This window comes from Temnothorax americanus, unplaced genomic scaffold (genome assembly GCF_048541705.1).
Source record: "Temnothorax americanus isolate GAGA-0224 unplaced genomic scaffold, ASM4854170v1 Scaffold143, whole genome shotgun sequence".
NCBI classification, from domain to species: Eukaryota; Metazoa; Arthropoda; class Insecta; order Hymenoptera; family Formicidae; genus Temnothorax; species Temnothorax americanus.
Genome location: NW_027509279.1, coordinates 53,727 through 74,981, shown reverse-complemented (window position 1 = coordinate 74,981; position 21,255 = coordinate 53,727). Strand labels below are relative to the sequence as shown.

The following is a 21,255-nucleotide window of genomic DNA, read 5'->3' as shown; positions in this document are numbered from 1 at the left end:
ATGAAATGGAGAGAAAGATTGCTGTATTCCAGAATAATATGCAAATTACCCTAAACGAACTTCAAAAGATGATTCAAGATGTAATTGCGAATCATCGCGAATAGATAAGAACCATCTGATATCTGCGTCAGTTGCGCGTCATCGTCATGGCTGGTAAGAAGCAATCAGCTGAGAAACGGCGGCTGGTGGAAGAATTACACGCTCCTGCGAGAAGAAATTTTTCTCGAAGACGCGTCATAGTACGCGGATACGATGACCTGTAGCAGGCGGATGTGGTCGAGATGCGACCATACACGCGATTTAACAGAGGCTACCACTACATACTCACCGTTATCGACGTGCTGAGCAAGCACGCATGGGCCGTAAGGTAAAAGTACCAATGACGGGCCACTGCCCATTACCTGGCCATTGATGGGGGATTTATTTTTTATTAAGTTTTTTAAATAAAATTGGAAACGTATTTTTACTGATTAATATAATTTGACTATTTAGTTTCTTATATTAAAAATTGTGCTATTTAAAACTTTGTTTAAGATACTAAAAAAAATACTTGAATACTGATACTTAAGTGTATTGTGAGTTTCAATAGATTTCTTACGGAATGGCTAAGAGAAGTAAGATACTGGTTAAGCCTATAATTATCGAAATAATAAGTTTTTCTGTACGAGAAAAAGCGATATAGAATCTTAAACATATTTATAATAAATAAAAAGTAACAAATTGCACATGTAAGTTATTTTTGTATAAATATTTACGTGGCTATCTAGTGGTACGTGGAAATCTTGTTTGCCCAATAACTAACCGACTGGCTAGTTATCGGTCGAATCGCCGCGATATGTGCTCACTTCTGTGCTGTAGTACCTAGCCGTAACATCTGTTCAAGTTTGAATGATCTGTGTGCACAGTTTTCGTACGAAAATCGTAAGTAAACTTATTTTTAACATTAGTTCTAGCAATATCATATTACATTATACATGTTTTTCAAGTTTTTTTGTTTATTTTTCTACATGTTGTATATATAACCTCCAAAATTTGTTTACTTTCTCTATTACAGAAAACGTAAGATGGGCAAGGAAAAAAAGAAAAGAAGTCGATCAAAAACAGTGTATGAAAAGAAATACACACAAGAAGATGTACGTAATGCGTTAAAAGCAGTAAAAAAGGGCATGTCGACACGAAGGGCTGCTGCTACATTCAAAGTACCAAGAAGTACTTTGTACGCAAAACACAAAGGTATCCTTCCAGTCGAAGGTGTGAAAGGTGTGTAGAAATGACTGAAAATGTCACGAAAAGTCATAACGTTATGCCTGAAGGGCTGCAACCAAATGTAAATATAGACGAGCAAACTTCCAATACCAGTCCTGTAACAGATAATTTGATTCAAAACCAGATGTCTGATGAACTTCAAGGTTTGTACAATAGTATTAAATACAATATTTTAAAACTTGAAATCTAAATTAACACAAGTAACTTAATTATTTTTATATTTGTTATAGATGATCAGAATTCGAATGTAAGTGAAAGCGGTGTGATAACTGTAGAAATGACTGAAAATGTCACGAAAAGTCATAGCGTTATGCCTGAAGGGCTGCAACCAAATGTAAATATAGACGAGCAAACTTCCAATACCAGTCCTGTAACAGATAATTTGATTCAAAACCAGATGTCTGATGAACTTCAAGGTTTGTATACAATTCTAAGATTTTGTATTATATTAGTTTATAATTTTTTATAACAAGTTTCTTCTTACATATGTTCATACTAAAACCAACGAAAATGGAGCAATGGAGAACATTCCATCACCATTTAGAAAATCTCTGGTTTGGCCTGCAGATATTATGAAAAATAAGAAAAATAAGAAAAAACCGGCTAGAAAAGTCTCCACCGTATTGACTTCCGAAGAGTGGCAAAAGCAACAATTACAAATACAAGAAGAAAAGTTAAGAAAGCAAAAAGAGATCGAAGAACGAAAAAAGCTTAGAGAAGAAGCGAAAAAAAGAAAGGCCGAAGAAAAGCAAATCAAAAAGGCTGCACTTGAAGAGAAAAAGAAGTTGGATCAAGAGATTAAAAGATTGATGGCGCAAAAAAAAGATTAGAATCAAACAAGAAAAAGTTAATTAAATATTACACTTTTTTTAAGTACTTTGAATCTATTGCCAAAGATTCTGTGCAACATCTGTTTTTATAAAATTTTATTTAAATTCATTGAATAAGTTAAGATAATAAATTAATATAATAAGGTAAAATAAAAAATTATAATAATATAGGTATTATATTGTTCTTAGATTTAAAACTAAAAAAACGTTTACTTATAACTACGAAATTACAAAACTGTTTACTTTTAATTTACTAAATTTATAGAAAATTGAATTATTTGTTCGAAATTATAATACATAAAAAATTGTTTATCAAACAAAATAAACACTTCTGGTGTTTATTTTATTACCTTTTAAGTGTTTGCGTTCGACAAGATAAAATTTTATTTATTAAAATTATTTTTAATACACACACTATAAAAGTTATGGTCAGTTACTAGGACCTCAAAAATTAGACACTGGGACACCCATTTTTGACCGGCCATGTATTGGGACATTAGGTCTATTATTATTTCTGTTTATAATTAATTTACTATCGCACAAAATGTTGTTTTTTTGTGCTTGTTTGATAGAAAACAGTATAATCTTTCGATATATAGACATTTTCTTATTATAAAATTGATTTTGTGCATTACATTTAAAAAAAAATGTCTTGGTATGCTTAAACGGCCAGGTATTGGTACTTTTACCTTAGCGCTCAAGACCAAGAGCGGACCCGAGGTTACCACGGCGATTGCAAAAATAATTCGAGACGGCGGCAGATGTCCGAAAAATCTGCAGACTGACAAAGGGAAAGAATTTTACAACACAAAAAACTCTGCAGAAACTCTTGAAGAAACATAATATCAATCACTATTCGACATATTCCGTAATGAAGGCATCGGTCGTCGAACGATTCAATCGCACGCTCAAGAACAACATGTGGAAAATGTTTACGCGCAATGGAAATTACAAATGGATCCACTCGCTGCCAGGTCTCGTATCGGATTACAACGCGCGAAAGCATCGAACTATCGGCATGCGACTCATCGATGTTACCCCCGAGATCGCCGACAAGCTCCTAACAACGGTGTACAGCCATGTAAAGATCGCTGCTCCAGCGCGATTCAAAGTGGGCGATTCGGTACGCGTGAGTAAACTCAAGACAATCTTCGAAAAAGGATACACGCCAAATTGGACCACGGAGGTGTTTAGAATCGTTAAAGTGCAGAAAACTAATCCTGTGACGTATCTGTTGGAAGATTCCTGCGAAAAACCCGTCGCCGGCGGCTTCTACGAATACGAGTTACATCGCGTTGCTAATCCCGACGTGTATCTCGTTGAAAAAGTTTTGCGCAAAAAAGGGAATGAAGTTTATGTAAAGTGGTTAGGATTTGATAATTCACACAATTCATGGATACACAAGAATAATGTATTGTAAAAATTTATTACAGTATAAAAATATACATATATACATATGAGTCATTTATTTTCCTAAATAACTAAATGTATTTACAATATATTTACAGCGGTATTTACAATATATTTACAATGGTATTTACAATATATTTACACTGGTATTTTATAATGTCCCCATGGCAGCGTTTCGGTAGAACCGGGTATAATGTATCGCTTATCGTCGTACGGACTTAGAGCTATTTTCGTTTCGGACACGGTGTATATATACCTCGTGTTTTTTGGATCTTATGCTATTTCAATTTCGTCGCGCAGACACCGCGTGTAATCGTCGAACGTTATCGACCTGGCTACGACGTTACTCTTAACACTTTTAGCATTTTTCGTATCTTTCTTACCGTCCACTCGCAAGGCGTACATCTTTGCTCTAAGCCCGACGAATTCGGTCATTATCGCACCGTTATTTTCGTCTTTCATTAAGCCCGGAACTTTTTTATTGACGAGTGGGATACCGTACGTATTATCAATCGCATAATTGCTAGTGTCAAATCTATAATGAATGTGACGCTTCATGATATCATACACATCGTCGCACTCGATGTGATAAATGAGACTGTCAGTATCGGTGTACGTGACTTTACACTTATCGCGATACAACGGTAACATGTACTCGTGATGAAATTCATACAAACATGTCTTGGATATATCGAGGATGCACATACCCACATAGATTGGTTTGTCGAACTTCACCTCGAGTTTTCGCATTTCTATTGCTACTAAATTCTCCGAAAAGACGCTTCGGCTATGAAAATTTGGTTTCGCAATCATTGCCTCCGCGCCGTATCTACCCTCCCAATGAGTCACGAAGCGCACGTCAACGTGATTGCGCACATTCTCCATGGTTTTGCCAAACACTGCATTGTTCATCAATTTGTATAAATTTTTTTCGAAATCATTCTTGGCCAATGTCCTAAATTTCGTATTAAGTTCTATATAATCGCGAAGCCATGGAGATTGCGCGAATTTCAGTATACGGTGAATTTTTGATATACGGAGACCGTGACGAGTACACTGCTGCAGGTTGCGATAATGTATTACATAACGTTTCTTATCGTATAATGTTGCGAGGAGCTTGTCCTGCCGCTTGTCGGGTGGTTTATCGCGCGTCGGACAAAACGGTAGGTCAGTGTGCGCGTCGTGAAGATGTTGCGGATACTCCAAGTCGACTTCGAGTATGTAGCCTATCGAGGAATCCAACGCGACATCCATAACATTAAAATCGGTTACGTTGTCGACCCATTTAAAATCTGCGTATGGCAATGGTTGACACATTGCCCAGCCGTATAAGTTATTTACAATGTCAATGTCGGTGAGCAATTCGAAATTGATGTGTGTATGCTTCAACATAGCATCCCACGTAAAACCCGGTAGAGTATAATAATACGCCGGATCGAGTTCGTAACTCGCGACGCAACTATCGCGAAAATTTTCAAAGATATCGGCCAACAGCAAGACATCGGTCTTGAGATATAAATCGCTGTAATCACCGAGCGTTCGAATGGAGAACCGCTGCCAGACATCGACGGCGTGCGCGTAATCGCTCTCGGATACGGTGTCACCTGTCAATGAACTGTAAAACGAGTCGCGCGGCGGTAAACACAAGTCCTCCAATTTTTCGACGCAGTCAATGTATTCATATGGAAATACGCCTTTTCGTGTCAGCAAATCAAAGTTTTTTGTGGATAATTCACAAAATTCGCGTTGCAATATTCGCAGTTTATCCTTGCTGAGATAAGATGCCAATTTGTCGAGACTAAAGGTGAGAAACTTGTACGAATCGATAAATCGCAATTTGACGCACGTTTTCTTATCTTTATCTTTGGTGCTTTGACGTTTTTTGTAAACGAAATATATTTTTCTTTTGTGATCGGGAGTAAATCTACATGTCCTTCGTACGCTGTTGCTATTTCAGTTATAATAAAATGTGCGTCATAACCCGATAAATTATGAAACACTATGGGAATGCAATGCGAATCTTTATAATTTAAGTTACAATTCGAATGTGCGGGACCTCTGTATCGACCGGTCAGGTGACAATGGTCGCGTACTCGCACGTCGTCTGGCTCGAACGGTTCTTCGCACACGTGACAGTGCGTTGCACTGTTAAACTTTTCCCACTCGTCTCGCGTGAAATCTGCCATGGGTATATTAGTGGACAAAATGGTCTTTATGTCGTGAGCTAAACGTCTTAGCTCCTCGGCGAACCACGCGACGCAATCCTTATCGCGACGAAACCGATACATAGATAACGACTCGTCGTACGAGCAACGCATATAGTATACCCTATGCTAAACACGCGATGATGTTGATATGTGTACCTGGACGTTTCCGGATCCGCTTCCATCTTCTCCAGAGTACATTCCAGGTCGGCGTATACGACAAACGGAACTCGTTCCTTCCTGTTGTGATTTTTAAATGCCAACCACTTGTCGTTATTGCTCGGTAACTTGATCGCGCAGTCATTCATCTCCTGACAGTCGACGGTGTGGGCAGCCAATTTTTCGTTGGAGCTGAAGTAGTGCAAACATCTGCAAAAATAAACGCAAATATTATAAATTTTTTGTACACAAAATATTCTATATTATTAAAAGAACTATAGGTACTTACCGATCGCAAAAGTATTTCCTGTGCTCTTTTTTACTGATTTGCGAGCTCACGAGGCGGGATAGGTTCTTGATCCATGTAAAATGTCCCACGTTGTCGTTATGCACGTACAGCAGATTTACATGTCTGTCCATCTTTCGATCAGTAACCCGTATTGGCAAGATAGCAAGTTCCATGTTTTTTTTCTCGATGCTCTACACGTTGATGGAGATGTTGTTGTGATTTTCAAACCGTTTAATTTGATTCAACGTCATTGGAAACTCAATGTCCGTAAGATCTAGCACCGACGTGTAATGTGGATACGAAGATTTCCGATCTGTATGTCTCTCGGCTGGATACAGAGCAGCCACCACTGACCATGCGAAACATGCATTGTCCATTGATTGCACGTTTATTACCGCCTTCTTCTTTTTAATTTCTTGCGGTATTTCCACAAAACACCCCGCGTGCATTATATTTGTTCACGTTTACCATTAAATTGAGTATACGCGACAACGCCCATCCGCTATCACGTTCCTGGAATTTTTCCAGCTTTGCTAAAGTAGGCTCGATGACGTGTCCATAACGCTCCATTGAATTATCCGAAATTGCAATATTTGCAGTTTTGCATGTGTTCGATGAAATCATCGTGAGACACGTATGCTCTTGAAAAAAAATCATATTTGATGCCCGATGAGGTGATCTCATCACGAATGTTCTTGACAAAGATATCACATTTAACGTATATGTGGATTGTGGTGGTGGTCACCATGCAGCAGCCGTACATTGGACCTCGAAATTTTAAATAAATAAGGACAACAATAAATAAAAATAATTCAGAGAAGAATGCGATGGGAGTAATATTAAATGATTATCAGCGTGGATGTGGGAGTGAGTGATATGGGTGTGCGTGACTACGCGGACGGCGGATAATGCGGCTTATAATTAAGTATAGAATAAGTTTATTTATTTATTTAAAATTTTGAGGTTTAGCAGCGCCAAGTTTTTTTACAAGAAAAATTTATGTATTTTAATAAAATATTTTTATTTTGTACTGTTACCTCTGTAATTCTTTGTGGCCATTAAAAAATACACATGTAAATAACTTTGTATTTAAATATCTTGTATTTCCTTGTTAAATTTAAATAAAATTATTTAATCTTATAAAATTGTCATTATACATTATTTTCTAATTGACACAATGTAAAGATTTTTCAAAGTAGTGCAACAATTATTTTTTGAGGCAATATACATGTTCTCTCTGTAATTGGCGCTCTAATTTAAAGAGATATCATTTCTTTTTTGTAATTGTAATAGATCACTTGAAACGCGACTCTTCTTTTTGATAAGGTAACATAATTTTGTGACGTGTATCACTTGGGTTATAATTTTTCGGAAATAAAGATACTACTGCTTAGATTTTTTCGAGATTTTTCGAGATATAAAGATCTACCACTTGTTACTTAGGTTTTTTCGAGGTATAATACTACCAATTTCTTTTTTTTTTGGTAACAACATATACACTACTATATACGTGTACTTGGCGCCTTTTGATCTCACCGTTTGTTTTGGAACGCATAAGAATTGTAAGTTTTTAACTGATTTTTACAGTGTTAATTAATTTATTGTTTTTGACCAGCGCGATATTATGACGATTTTGTATAGTTTTTTTTTGTTAATGTATTATTTTGTCTTTTGTTTAGTTTTGCGTTTGTCTTGACGTTGTCAGGACACCACGTCAACGATGCATGTAAATTTGTTATGCGGATCGGTGTAACCTAAAGCACTGATAAGGACCGGAATTCGGTCGAAACGTTGTGCAATTTGGTTTCAATTAGCCAGTTGGGTCGAAAATAAAACGACTTATTTTGGCGCCTTTTTTTACCTTTTTTTAAAAAAAGTAATTTTGTGCGGATATCACGCCTTTTTGTAGTATATTACGCATTGTATAAACAGTATGTACAGGATAAAGCTATTTGGAGGTATAATACTACCACTTTGTTTTTTTCGAGGTAACAACATAGCAGGGTAACAACATAATACATATACACTATTATGCGTGTACTTGGCGCTCTTTTTTACCTTTTTTTCAAAAAGGTAATTTTGTACGGATATCACGCCTTTTTGTAGTGTTACGCATCTTAATCTTATAAACAATATATCTTATAATCTTATAAACCGTATATAATACTAGGTACCCAAGCAGCAAAGCAGGGCATCTTAACCAAACCAAAATCAGATTGCCCTAATTAAGTGAAGAATTACCAACTTTCGACATAAAAAATGTCTTAAAAATCAAATAGCGTTTGAAGTCTTAAGTACAGGTTGAAAATTACGTAGTTCAAACCTACAAAATGCCTTCAAAGTTTAATGACTTTAAAGTTATACAATAGGTTGTAAATGACTAAATTTTGATCAAAGGTATGCCTTCAAAGTCGATTCAACTTATAAGTCAAAATTAAACCCCCATTTGAAGGAAATGTGACCTGGTTGTATTACCTAATTTCAATTTCGTAGGCGATATGACTTAATTGGTCAGGATTACCTAATTTTTACCATATATAAGTCTTGTGTGTTTGACTTGACTAATAGGGAATATTTTAGGCGCGAAATAAACCTCGCGGCCGTACTACGAGTTAACTACAAAGTTGAGATTACCACGGAAAATGACCTATAAGGGAAATTCGCGGCACAGCCGACCGGCATTTCTCGATATATCGATCCACAGATCTCGAAGCACGCCGTATCTCGAAGTCGATCTTTGAAGTCAATTTAACTTATAAATAGGGAAATCAGACTTATTAGTCAGAATGCCTTATTGATCGACAAGACGATTTTAAAGTCAACGACTTTGAAGTAAAAATGCCCTAATTAAGGAAATCTGCCCTCAAAATTTAGTATTTGGTTTTCACAGTAGGGAAATTCGACTTACAGGTCGAAATTCAGACGAAAACGTTAAATCAGCCATTATTATGAGAACCAGTATGTCTGCCATGATACATCAAAACGCTTTCTAAAATTATAGGCATTATAAAATAAATTATATTATATCTCTCAGAGTAACTAAGAATTGAAAAAAAATCTATTTTGCGATACTTTTCACGTTAGGTGCAAGATTAAAATATTTTTATTGTGCTAAATGCAAAAAATATTATTGCTAAATAATTAACGATTAATTAATAATTGCTTAAATTATTTATTTTCGACATCGCGTTGCTTTTAACGAAGTAAAATAAAATTCTGTACAGAAAATTTTCTTTCGCACTTATATTTCTGTTACATGTCACACGATATTCAGTTTCAAAACCGACGTAGTGGTGGACTCTATTAATATTTTACTCCGAGTTTCCATGGCTGGTTTGAACCATATGCTATGACTGTAGCATAGACCCGTCTTGGTGGAACTAATATGGAATATATATTTTTTCGTGATGTGCAGCGCTGCCATCTACTAGATGTCTCAAAGACAAAAGTTAGGTCGAAGAGAGGGCACAAATTGGTCAAAATTACCAAAATATTCCCGATATTCGACCTTCTGATAGGTTCATTTTACCGAATCAGACTAATGCCTTGCATTACCTAATTTCAACCGTAATATTACTTCAACTTTATTCCCCACTTACCTTCTTTCGACGTCGATTCGACTAAGTTGGGCTTGGTCGAACAGACTTTTGAACCTATCAGAAGGTCGAATAAACGTAATTTCGCCCTATTTTGCTGCTTGGGTATAAAGCTAAAAGTGTTACGGACTATTATTTCTAAAGAAAACAACAATTTAATATTTTGCTAAGTTTTTTTAAAATAATAATCTGTAACTCTTTTAGTTGTACACCTTGTATATATTTTTCAATTTCAACATAAAACATAATCGCAATAAAGCATGATTAATGTTAATAAGTCGTAAACTGTAAAATTCTTTATTTATTTTTATTTGAGTGTCTTACTGAATGTTGTTCGCAACTGTATATGTACCGATATATTCAAATATCGATATTTTTGATAATTATTTTTACGTCAGACATAATTTTAATTCATCCAATTTTTATTATGTTTAGACTAAATTTTTGTCCAATTTTTATTATGTCTAGACATAATTTTAATTCAGCGATTTTTATTATGTCATGACATAATTTTAATTCTGTCGCTAGGGAAATTTTAAGTCGATTGTTATGAATCAAGCTTGAATTCAATGTTTAGGTGTCCCAGATTGCCGATGACGAGGTCCACATAGCGCGCTCTATAGTTTTCGGTGTCCAGGTGTATTAATACCTTGAATTCGATGGCCACGTGTTCCAAGTTGCCGATGACGAGATCCACATAGTGCGCTTCGTAGTTTTCGGTGTCTACATGTATTAATACCTCGAATTCGATATCTACGTGTCCTACATTGGGTGCGTTCAGCCAATACTTTGCTGGCCTAGCAATCGTGAGCAGTTGCTTGTTTTTGCTCGTTTCCTCTTTCTTGACCTATTGGATTAAAAAGAGAGGAAACGAGCAAAAACGAGCGACTGCTCACGATTGCTAGGCTAGCGGAGTATCGGCTAAACGCACCCATTCAGATTTAAAGTTATTAATACACCTAGACACCAAAAACTATGAAGCGCACTATGTGGACCTCGTCATCAGCAACCTGGGACACCTAGACATCAATTTCAAGGTATTAATACACGTAGACACCGAAAACTACAGAGCGCAATATGTGGACCTCGTCATCGGCAACCTGGGGTACGTGGACATCGAATTCAAAATATTAATATACGTAGACACCGAAAACTACGGAGCGCACTATGTGGACCTTGTCATCGGCAACCTGGGACACCTAGACATCGAATTCAACGTACGATTACACCTGGACACCGAAAACTATGAAACGCATTATCTGGATCCCGTCATCGGCAACCTGGGACACGTGGACATCGAATTCAAGATATTAATACACGTAGACACCGAAAACTACGGAGCGCACTATGTGGAACTCGTCATCGGCAACCTGGGACACGTAGACATCGAATTCAACGTATTATTACACCTGGACACCGAAAACTATAAAGCGCACTATCTGGACCTCGTCATCGGCAACCTGGGATACATAGACATCAAATTCAAGCTTGATTCATAAGAATCGACTTAAAAATTCCCTAGCGGCACTTTCTGCCAAGCGTAGAGAACCTTCTTTTCCGTTGACTCAATATTTATTATATATATACCTAATTTACACCTAAATAGAAATCTTCCTCCTGACCGATAAGTCTAACGACCTAATTTCGAAATACGCGCGCGATATCGAAACTGGCGATACCTGCGCCGCCAGTGTCGAAAAAGTGAAAGTGACGTTCTCTGTTTGTTACATGTATGTTATAAAGAGCGGTCGACGTAGACGACGACGACGTATCTTAAAAATAAATTTTCGCATTTGGACTTTGCGTCGCAATATCTCCGCTCGTAGGGCACGTTGCGGAATATTATGAGAGAAACCCCCCCCCCCCTAATTGGACCCCAAGCTATCGATCAAGCCTACTTAGAACTTGATTCGTTCACTCGTTATCGAGATCTCAACATCTCGGGTACTCGCAACCCGTCGCGTCGCGTAAAAGAGTCACGGTCGGTCTCGCTCCGCGTGTACTTGGCGCGAGACACTACCGTGTCTATTGATAAACAGCCTCCAGATACGATGAACACTCACGGTTCGAACTACTACGTTCCGATTCAAGACGAAACGTGTGAGAAACAGCACAATGAGTAAGTACCGCTAATTTTCATATATACTTGTGCAAAAACGTTTATGAACATATAATTGTATTTTTTCAGTTTTGATAAACCCCGCTACACGCCGCGTATTTTGGGAAGAAGATTTGCCTTGACGTCAACAGCGTATAAATTTTTGGATGTCGGAATCAGCGCGGGACCTTTGTCCTCTGTGGATATACTTATTGGCGATAACCGAGGCAATCGGATAATTCTGCCACATGCAACGTGGGTGACATTCATCGAAAAACATGCAGATATACAGCGACTCGTGCAGTCATCGGCACCATCATCGCTAACGTTTCGCGATCTGGAGCTTGTTAAAATACGTGACGCAGATATTGTAAAATTGACGTCGTGCGGCACCAGCTTGTACATGAAACCGTCAACAGTACTCTTTCTGTTCGAACTAGAACATTGCGTCGAGAACGTGTATTTTCAACTATGTCAAAATGTTCACGGCGTAAGTGAAAAATTCAAACAGTTTGTAACAACTTTACGTCAAAATTGTATCACCGATAAATGTAACGCAGTTACAATCTTGCGTGAAATTTATGGTAAAAATTCAATTATTGATTGCGAATTATTAGCCTACGCTTTGGATACTATTGTGTATAATGCGCTACATGATAAATAAATGTATATAATATGGTTAAAAATAATTTCTTTTTCATTTACCGTTTTCTTTTGTTAAGCTGTCTTCGTTTATTGTTTACTTAAATGTATAATTATAAATTAAATATTAAGATTTGAACGATTAAATATTGTTGGCGTCGAAAAAATACTCAATCGTGAGCGAGAACGCGCGAACGGGAGAGAGAGAGACCGCGCGAACGAGACGACGCGCGCGACCGGGGGACGGGGGAAACATCTACGATAGAGAGACGACGCGAGCGGGAGCGTGTGACGTCACGCTGACCGGCGCGGCGAAACGCGGACCCCCTCGCCCCGCTCCGCGGCGAAAACGCGGTCGCCCCGCGGCGCGGCGAAACGCGGACCCCCTCGCCCCGCGGCGCCGAAAAAACGCGGACCCCCTCGCCCCGCGGTGCCTGAAAACACGACGCCCGAAAAACGCGGTTCCCCCCTCCCCCTCCCCCCCGCGGCGCCCAAGAACGCAGTTCCCCCTCCCCCACCCGCGGCGCCCAAGAACACGGTTTCCCCTCCCCCACCCCGCGGCGCCCAAGAACGCGGTTCCCCCTCCCCCACCCCGCGGTTCTCTCCCCCGCGGTTCCCCCCCCGCCCGCGGTTCTTTCCCCGCCCACGGTTCCCCCCAGCCCCTCACCACCCCTCGCCCTTGGTATGTGGTTCAGAACCGGCCTAGCTTATCTACTATTATAGATTATTACCAGATTTCAATACCACGTCTCCAATATACTTCGTTCCATTCCAGAAAAAATAAACCTGTGCCCCCTTTTTTGATGGGTTATTATCATCAAAGATCACTTTTTCGTCGGGCACCTCACAATAAGAATTATCTTCATTGCAGAAGATGATAAACATCTTAAACTGTTTGCCAATTAAATTATTCTTTATACTTTTAAAATATCACTTTATATCTCACACTGAGAACATGCATGCAGCCATTAGTATAATTGTTACAACCGTGGTTACAACGTGTGTTACTGCATGCATGTTCTCAGTGTGAGATATAAAGTGATATTTTAAAAGTATAAAGAACAATTTAATTGGCAAACAGTTTAAGATGTTTATCATCTTCTGCAATGAAGATAATTCTTATTGTGAGGTGCCCGACGAAAAAGTGATCTTTGATAATAATAACCCATCAAAAAAGGGGGCACAGGTTTATTTTTTCTGGAATGGAACAAAGTATATTGGAGACGTAGTATTGAAATCTGGTAATAATCTATAATATATTTGGACATTGCATATTTTCCAGTTTTCTTACTACTGTTATTGATACTTTTAATGTTTACTTATAATATTTAAGATTGAAAGAGTAAAAAATTCATGATTGACTTAGTGTTAACGATGGGGCAAATTTGTTTGCCGCTGTGGCTGCGGCAGAAATATTTTGTCATCGTTTAAGGCATGCGATAGTAAAAGACACAACAATGCATTTTACTGCAGCTACTGCGTAAACAAATTCCTTCATAGTGATGATACATGTATTTTTCAGATGACAATGTGATGGTTAGCAAAGTCTATCAAGATTTGATAAAAACAAAGAAATGCCTAAAGAATTACCTTCCAAGGATAATAATTCTTTAATTATTACAAGTGAAAGGCAAGTTAAGAAAAAGAGGGGGTATTCGCCAACGCCATGTGGTGGAAATATTAAAACAGAGAAGACACAAAAAAGAAAAAATGGTAGGCATAATAATTATTTTTATATGCATATAATTAAAATGGTATGCACAATATACAATAATTAATGATTCATACTGTAGGTTAATGTAGGTTGAGAACAGAAATTAGAAAACAAATAAAAACACTGTTCGGTCAATGGCAAATTTATATTTGGATTTTTGTTTTAATTCAATTTTTATAAAAAATAATCCATAATATATATTATTTCGATTATGGCAATAAGCCAATATATAATAATAATATATAGTATAATATGCTAATTAAAGTTAAATTATTAAGTATTAAATGTATACATATATATATGTATATATATATATATATATATATATATATATACCGAAGTTTAAAAGTGACCTGTGGACGTCAATTATTTACTATTTAAAGAATATATACGCAGCGACTCTGACCAATGCTTTAAAAATTTGCTTTTTAATTTCTTGGCGTCAAGACGCTGCTGCATCTCTTGATAATTCTATAAGACAATAATAATATAATATATAATATAATTCATTTTCTTCATTGTGTGAAACATTTTCTATGTATTTATAATCCAGACTTTTTGTTTAAATTATTATGACTGTATTTTTATCAATTTTATGTAACTATGTATATCGTTATCCTAAAATTGACATCTACCTATAAAATGTTGAATTAATAAATATATAAATGTTTTATAGAAAAGTGATAATGAGGCAACAGATAAAAAAAAAGGAGATGAGGCTACTCAATCATTTATTGAAGCTACCATTACAAATAACAAAAAAACTAAAAAAAAAAAATTACTGTACGATAAGTAGCCCATGAAAAGATGAATTAAAAAATGCTCGAAGATGCATACACAGAAATTGAGTTCTCTAAAAAATCGAAGGGTAAGACATAGCACATAAGGGATTTGAAATATTCAATAATATATTGTTTAAATATGTAATATGATTAATGTTATTAAAATTTTGTCCAATTTTTATACCGTGAAGTTTGTCACATTATTTTACTACATATAAACGTGAAAAGTTTTTATGAATTTTTATTGATCATTTAATTTTTCTTGTTTTTATTGATTATTTAATTTGCTTTTATTTCTCTATTTATATTTTTAATCGTATAATGAAGTCATAATATTTGTCAATATAATTTTTGTGTCCAATATTTCTAAAATGTTTTTTTTGTAATTTTTGTCTCTTATATGTTAATTTTATTTTTATTTAATTATTTGTATATAATTTTGAATTTGTCACTCAAATTATTTAATATATTTGAAATTAATGTTTTAATGTACATGATAATTATATATAATTTCTCTGTTAATGTGATATTAAATATCACAATATGTATATATATATATATATATATATATGTTTGTGAAAAAATTAAAAAAATAAAATTTTCTAAAGATGGGAAATATAATTTCTTTTTTCAAGTTTTTGATCATAAATGTAATTATTAAACCAAAAACAGATGCATCAGTAAAATAAGCATTTTTTATTTAAATATTTAAATAAAAAGATTTTTTATTTCTTATTTGTATAGCCAAAGCGAGACATTCACAGTCTGTCCAGCCGTTACAGTTATTATCGCAGAGTATTACTTCACAGAGACAAAAAAAATGCTAAAACCTAAAAATGATGATTCTGATACTACCGAAAGTGAATGTGATGATAAGGAAAATACTTTCAGCGACAGTGGATCTAATAATAGCAACGACACTTTTGATTTTAAAAAGCAATTAAGAAATCAAACAAAAAAACGGAAGATAAAGTAGAAACCATAAACTATCACAGGAAAGCTGAAAAAGTAGATGATGGAGTCGACAATCTCTTAGCTGACGAAAGTGACCTTTTTGGTCACTAAAGATTGGCCTGGAGAGAAAGTACGCAAAATAGTAGTAGTAGGTAAGATTTTTATAAAATATTAATCTCGTGGTATATTCTATCTTTTGTATGAAAAAAAAATTAATATTTTGCATATATATTAAACAGATTAAAGCTCATTGATAAGGTCCCCGCGAATTCAATCGAGCGGATTGCTCCAACAACTCTTGCTCCATGTTATAACACGATCCTCTTTCTAACACACTTTGTTGTACTCACGACTTCCAATTCTCGATTATTGAGCGTATTCCCCAGATTATTCATTTTTTTTATATCTCACTAATGATGCATCGTTTGTTTTTTTAGCGTATCTAATTTCACCGTGATCTCAGCATCCGTACATTTGCGCTAACCGAAAAAATGCAAAATGTTACGGCATGTTCTTGAAAACAATATCATGTCATTGGCGAAAATTCAAAATTTTTTTAAAAGGGATTTCGTCACCATGCCTACAGCAGTCGTATATCGGCGCGCTATTTGAAAAAGCAGCAGTTGTAGTTTTGTGAACGTTTGATGAAATCATCAATTATCGGGGACGTCGCGATATGTCTTTGAAAAAAGGTATCATGCCATTGACTTATGTGGATTTAATCTATGTGATCACAGCAGTCGTATATCGGCGCTATGCAAAATTTGCACTTTGCATGTGTTTGATGAAGTCATTGCATAAATATAAAAATGCTTAAACAGCTTTTACCATGAAGATAATGGATCTGTATCTTGGCGAGTGGACCATTCTTTGGCTACATCTCGCACGCGAGCGTGGTTCTTGAGTGTTACAAGGACTTGTGTTGTTCGAGTTTGAAAAAATACGGTAAGAAAGAAAAAATTATTTTTAGAGATTTAAGAACAGTGTGAAAATTTAATTACATAAAATTTTTTTATTTATAGAAATGAAACCGCCGATACAACTCATAAATATTAGGTTGTTGGACGGGGTTCTGCCTCGGGAGTATCCCGAGACATACGATAATCTTATACATGGTTTCTGCATCATCGGGCTCGAGCCCTGCTACGTGGGACGGAGATCTCCACGTATGCGCTTATGTCAGCGGTGCTATGTGCTGACGTTTAACCCTCAGTTGCGTGAATTTGAAAAAAAAGTGCGATGGCACGGCATTTCATCGCGGTTGCATGGGTTCCCAATCCGTATTAAAACAATGTGCTTTATGTGTAGAAAAATAATCATGCGTATAAGGACTGCCGATGAGTGCCGCGAGTGTATTGAAGCGTATTTAAACAATGAAAGAGAGTTTGCGAGATTCAATAGATGGGGTAAAATCTACGAGATAGAGCTTCATGAATGAGATTAGTATGTGATTATGAGAGTGAACAGCTCTGTATTGTGTGTAATTTATTGTAGTAGTATAATGCTGGTTGAGAGTGAAAATGAGTGAGTTAGTAGAATTAGAGAATAGATTTAGAAGTTAGAGAATTAGAAGTTAGAGAATATGGATGAGTTTTATATATATAGTAAGAGATGACTATTGTATATTGTATTATTGATGTTCTGTATGTTGTTGGGAATACTGTGCTTGTCATACCCATGTGTGTTGCGTCGATGCATTGGCGGCGTGCGCAAAGAGCGGAAAAATTACGTTTAAGTTTAAACGCTTACGTCTTATGTCGAGATTATTGTGTGCAATCGGTAGATAGTTCTGTATTGCTAATAAACTACTACAATAAACTATTCTAAAGAACCTTTGGTCACAATTTATACTATATGTTTGACTGGCTTTTGTCCTTGTTCCCGCAACATCCCCACATTACTGTGTTACTTTTGAATAATTAATTAATTAATGTGGAATTCGAACTTTATGCTTATAACGTACTTAAAATGCTTATAACGCTGTCAGATAAAGGACAATGTTAAAAAAAGCCAATTTTTTGCTCTTTGGGGGAATAAATAAAACCTATTCCATACGTTTTCTAGATATAAATACAAATAAAAAATGCACTTAAGATCGTTCGAAACCCCGGGGAAAACTTTTGGCAAGCTGTTTACTAGCTAAATAAGCTATTAAAACGGAAACACTTTTCAGTTTTTAATGTTGATTGAAACGCACTGAACTGAGACTCTTTCCGAGTTCTCACGGCTTTTAATAATGTGATGATGAATAAAAAGTGTTTATAGTCAGTTATGAGCTTTAGAGCTTATTATGTTCCCTGTAAACCGTTAGCACCAGATCATTCTGACGTTCTATATTCATTGAGTGATGATGATGGTGATAATGATGAATAAGAAGTGATGGAGAAGAACATTTCTCTCTTTTCTTTCCCCTCTCTGTTTTTTTCTCCCCTTTTCTTTCCCCCCCTCCAACTTTTTATTACAGACACACACACACATACACATAACGTACTTAAGATGCTTATAACGCTGTCAGATAAATTTATCATTTTCTTCTGTTATTTAAATCGCAAATATAACATGTATATTACTCCCTAAATGATTATAATAGAAATGGTGTTTATAATATAAATAATGTTTAAAAAATAAATTGTATTAAATACAATAAATGTTGAATTTTTAAACGTTCAAAATTGTTCAAAGATGTTCAAAAGATGTTTGATAGTTGTTTTAAAGATGTTTTAATTATTTTATAGTTGTTTTTAAAGATGTTGTAGTTGTTTGATAGTTGTTTTAAAGATGTTTTAGTTGTTTGTTAGTTGTTTTTAAAAATGTTTTAGTTGTTTGATAGTTGTTTTTAAAGATGTTTTAGTTGTTTGATAGCTGTTTAAAAGCTGTTTTTAGTTGTTTAAAAGAAGTTTGATAGCGGTTCAATAGCAGTTATACAGATCGCTGTTATACAGATAACTGTTTTAGTTGTTTGATAGCTGTTTAAAAGCTGTTTTTAGTTGTTTAAAAGAAGTTTGATAGCGGTTCAATAGCAGTTTTACAGATCGCAGTTATACAGATCGCTGTTATACAGATCGCTGTTATACAGATAATTGTTTTAGTTGTTTGATAGCTGTTTCTAGTTGTTTAAAAGAAGTTTGATAGCGGTTCAATAGCAGTTATACAGATCGCAGTTATACAGATCGCTGTTATACAGATAGCTGTTATACAGATAGCTGTTATACAGATAGCTGTTTTAGTTGTTTGATGGCTGTTTTTAGCTGTTTTTAGCTGTTTCATAGCGGTTCAAGATCTGTTTTAGTTGTTTGATAGCTGTTCAAGAGCTGTTTGATAGCTATTTCATAGCGGTTCAATACCTGTTTTTTTTTCTTGCGAGGATTATTTTCGCGTAACATAATACCCTGCAAATAAATCGCGCGCTATGGTCGCTTCTCATTTTATTCGATAGCGGTTCAGAGTATCCACTCGCGATTGCAAGATGCAACGGTAAGTAGAAGATTATTGTTTCATAATAACTAGTTTTTTGATAGTATAATATGTCACAGATAAATCACGTACAACCCTCTCTCTTCATTTTTAGATGCCTTATAAATTGAGCTCTGCCTCAAGTCAGAGCACAGTCTGTATGCGGTCTGTACAAACGTTGCAAACAGGGCCAGGAGATTTATTAGTATCTTCTTTCCAGTAGAGATGGTACGGGTAGTGTAATGTAGTTGTACAGTATAACATAGTGGAGTGAACAGTGTAATACAGTTTTTTTATTTGTTTTTTTTCTGTTTAGTGGAATGGGCCGGAGGATATCGAGAGAATCGAGGTACGCTTGGAGGACCGGTGGGTGCGGATCTGCATTCCGCGAAATTGCGTGAGTATTTGTTTCCTTTGTGCGTGCGCGTGTTTTAAGAAAAAATATTATTTTTAATGTTTATCTTACAGCTGCGTATGGACTACCATATCCCAGGATTTATTAATATAGATCACTGGCGGTGGGTGCGGGAGGAGAGGTGGATAGATCGCGAACTGCAGAACGTATTGTGGGAACACAATGAGTTCGGCATTTTTATTTACGAAGACTTTTCGGTGAGGATTACGAGGAGGAGGAAGAAGAAATATGGTAAGATAATCGCTTTTTCAATAAAAATATTGGTAGGCTAATCGTTTTTCCATTAAAAATTCTATTCTTATCTTAATCGTGTTATTGCATTTGTGTGTTTCAGGTAAATAAGTTGCCATGAACTATAATTATTTTCTTACTTCCTCAATTAAAGTTGCGCTACATAACAAACCGAAATTATTATTGTATCATTTCTTGTTCATGCGTAAAATAATGCTTTGCTTTCTATAGAACTGAAATCATTGTATATTAGATAAGTAAGTAATAATGTGTGTATAATTTATACACATTATTAAATACCGCGTGATACATGCAGAAAGTTATTTTTGTAAACTATGTCATTGTTCGTTATATCATTATCTTTATTTTATCTTCGGTGTATTAATATTTTCAAATCTATTATGTTTATATGAAATGTTATAATTTAATGATTTAATGTCATATAACTCTTAAATTGCGCAATAAAGGTATTTTGTGAAATCAAATAACCTTATTAATAACTTTATTTACATTTGCGATAGCCTGAGAAAATACAATTCTCAAATGTAATAAAATTGTGTTACGTCCCTCATATTTGAACAAATACATAAGTTATTAATGTATGCATACAAATACGGGGGGGGGGGAGAACGCAAGCAAAAAGACGGCGCGAACGAGAAGACGCGCGCGAACGGGGGCCGGGAGCGAGCGCGCGAGGGAGAGATAACGCGAACGGGAGCAAGACCGCGCGAACGAGAAGACGCGCGCGAACGGGGGCCGGGACCGAGCGCGCGAGGGAGAGATAACGCGAACCGGAGCGAGAGAGACCGCGCGAACGAGAAGACGCGCGCGACCGGGGGACGGGGGAAACATCTACGATGGAGAGACAACGCGAGCGGGAGCCTGTGACGTCACGCTGTCCGGCGTGGCGAAACGTGGACCCCTCGCCCCGCGGCGCCGGAAAACACGGCGCCCGAAAAACGCGGTTCCCTCCTCTCCCTCTCTGCGGCTCTCAAAAAACGCGGTTCCCCCTCCCCTTCTCCCGCGGCGCATGAAAAAACGCGGTTCCCCCTCCCCCTCCCCCCGCGGCGCCCAAGAACGCGGTTTCCCCTCCCCCTTCCTCCCGCGGCGCCCAAGAACACGGTTTCCTTTTCCCCCACCCGCGGTTCCCCCCCCCCGCCCGCGGTTCCCCCCCCCCGCCGGCGCTCCCCCCCCCCCGCCCGCGGCCCCCTC

At 36.6% G+C, this 21,255-nt stretch overlaps 2 protein-coding genes across 3 annotated transcripts; both read left to right on the top strand.

Annotated features, from left to right (window-relative positions):
* The first annotated feature begins 371 nt into the window (after window positions 1-371).
* LOC143894827 (uncharacterized) lies at window positions 372-2,329 on the top strand. 2 transcript variants are annotated; one of them, XM_077401466.1, is made up of 3 exons: window positions 372-921; window positions 1,065-1,409; window positions 1,497-2,329. In XM_077401466.1, the coding sequence occupies exons 2-3, from the start codon at window positions 1,271-1,273 to the stop codon at window positions 1,733-1,735; spliced, it is 378 nt and encodes a 125-aa protein (XP_077257592.1). In that variant the 5' UTR covers window positions 372-921; window positions 1,065-1,270; the 3' UTR covers window positions 1,736-2,329. The 2 variants fall into 2 exon arrangements, with proteins under 2 accessions (XP_077257592.1, XP_077257591.1); XM_077401465.1 differs by having other exon boundaries at window positions 1,055-1,409.
* Window positions 2,330-3,114: 785 nt separating this feature from the next.
* On the top strand, window positions 3,115-12,516 carry LOC143894833 (uncharacterized). Its single transcript, XM_077401473.1, has 3 exons — window positions 3,115-3,453; window positions 11,794-11,873; window positions 11,943-12,516. Exons 1-3 carry the CDS (start codon window positions 3,115-3,117, stop codon window positions 12,514-12,516), a joined length of 993 nt encoding a protein of 330 aa, XP_077257599.1.
* The last annotated feature ends 8,739 nt before the right edge of the window (window positions 12,517-21,255 follow it).

Coding starts and splice junctions, on each gene's coding strand:
- LOC143894827 (XM_077401466.1), top strand. CDS start 1,271: ATGACTGAAAATGTCACGAAAAGTCATAACGTTATGCCTGAAGGGCTG. Junction 1,410..1,496: donor GATGTCTGATGAACTTCAAG/GTTTGTACAATA, acceptor TATTTGTTATAG/ATGATCAGAATTCGAATGTA.
- LOC143894833 (XM_077401473.1), top strand. CDS start 3,115: ATGCGACTCATCGATGTTACCCCCGAGATCGCCGACAAGCTCCTAACA. Junction 3,454..11,793: donor AAAAAGGGAATGAAGTTTAT/GTAAAGTGGTTA, acceptor ATTGATAAACAG/CCTCCAGATACGATGAACAC. Junction 11,874..11,942: donor TGTGAGAAACAGCACAATGA/GTAAGTACCGCT, acceptor GTATTTTTTCAG/TTTTGATAAACCCCGCTACA.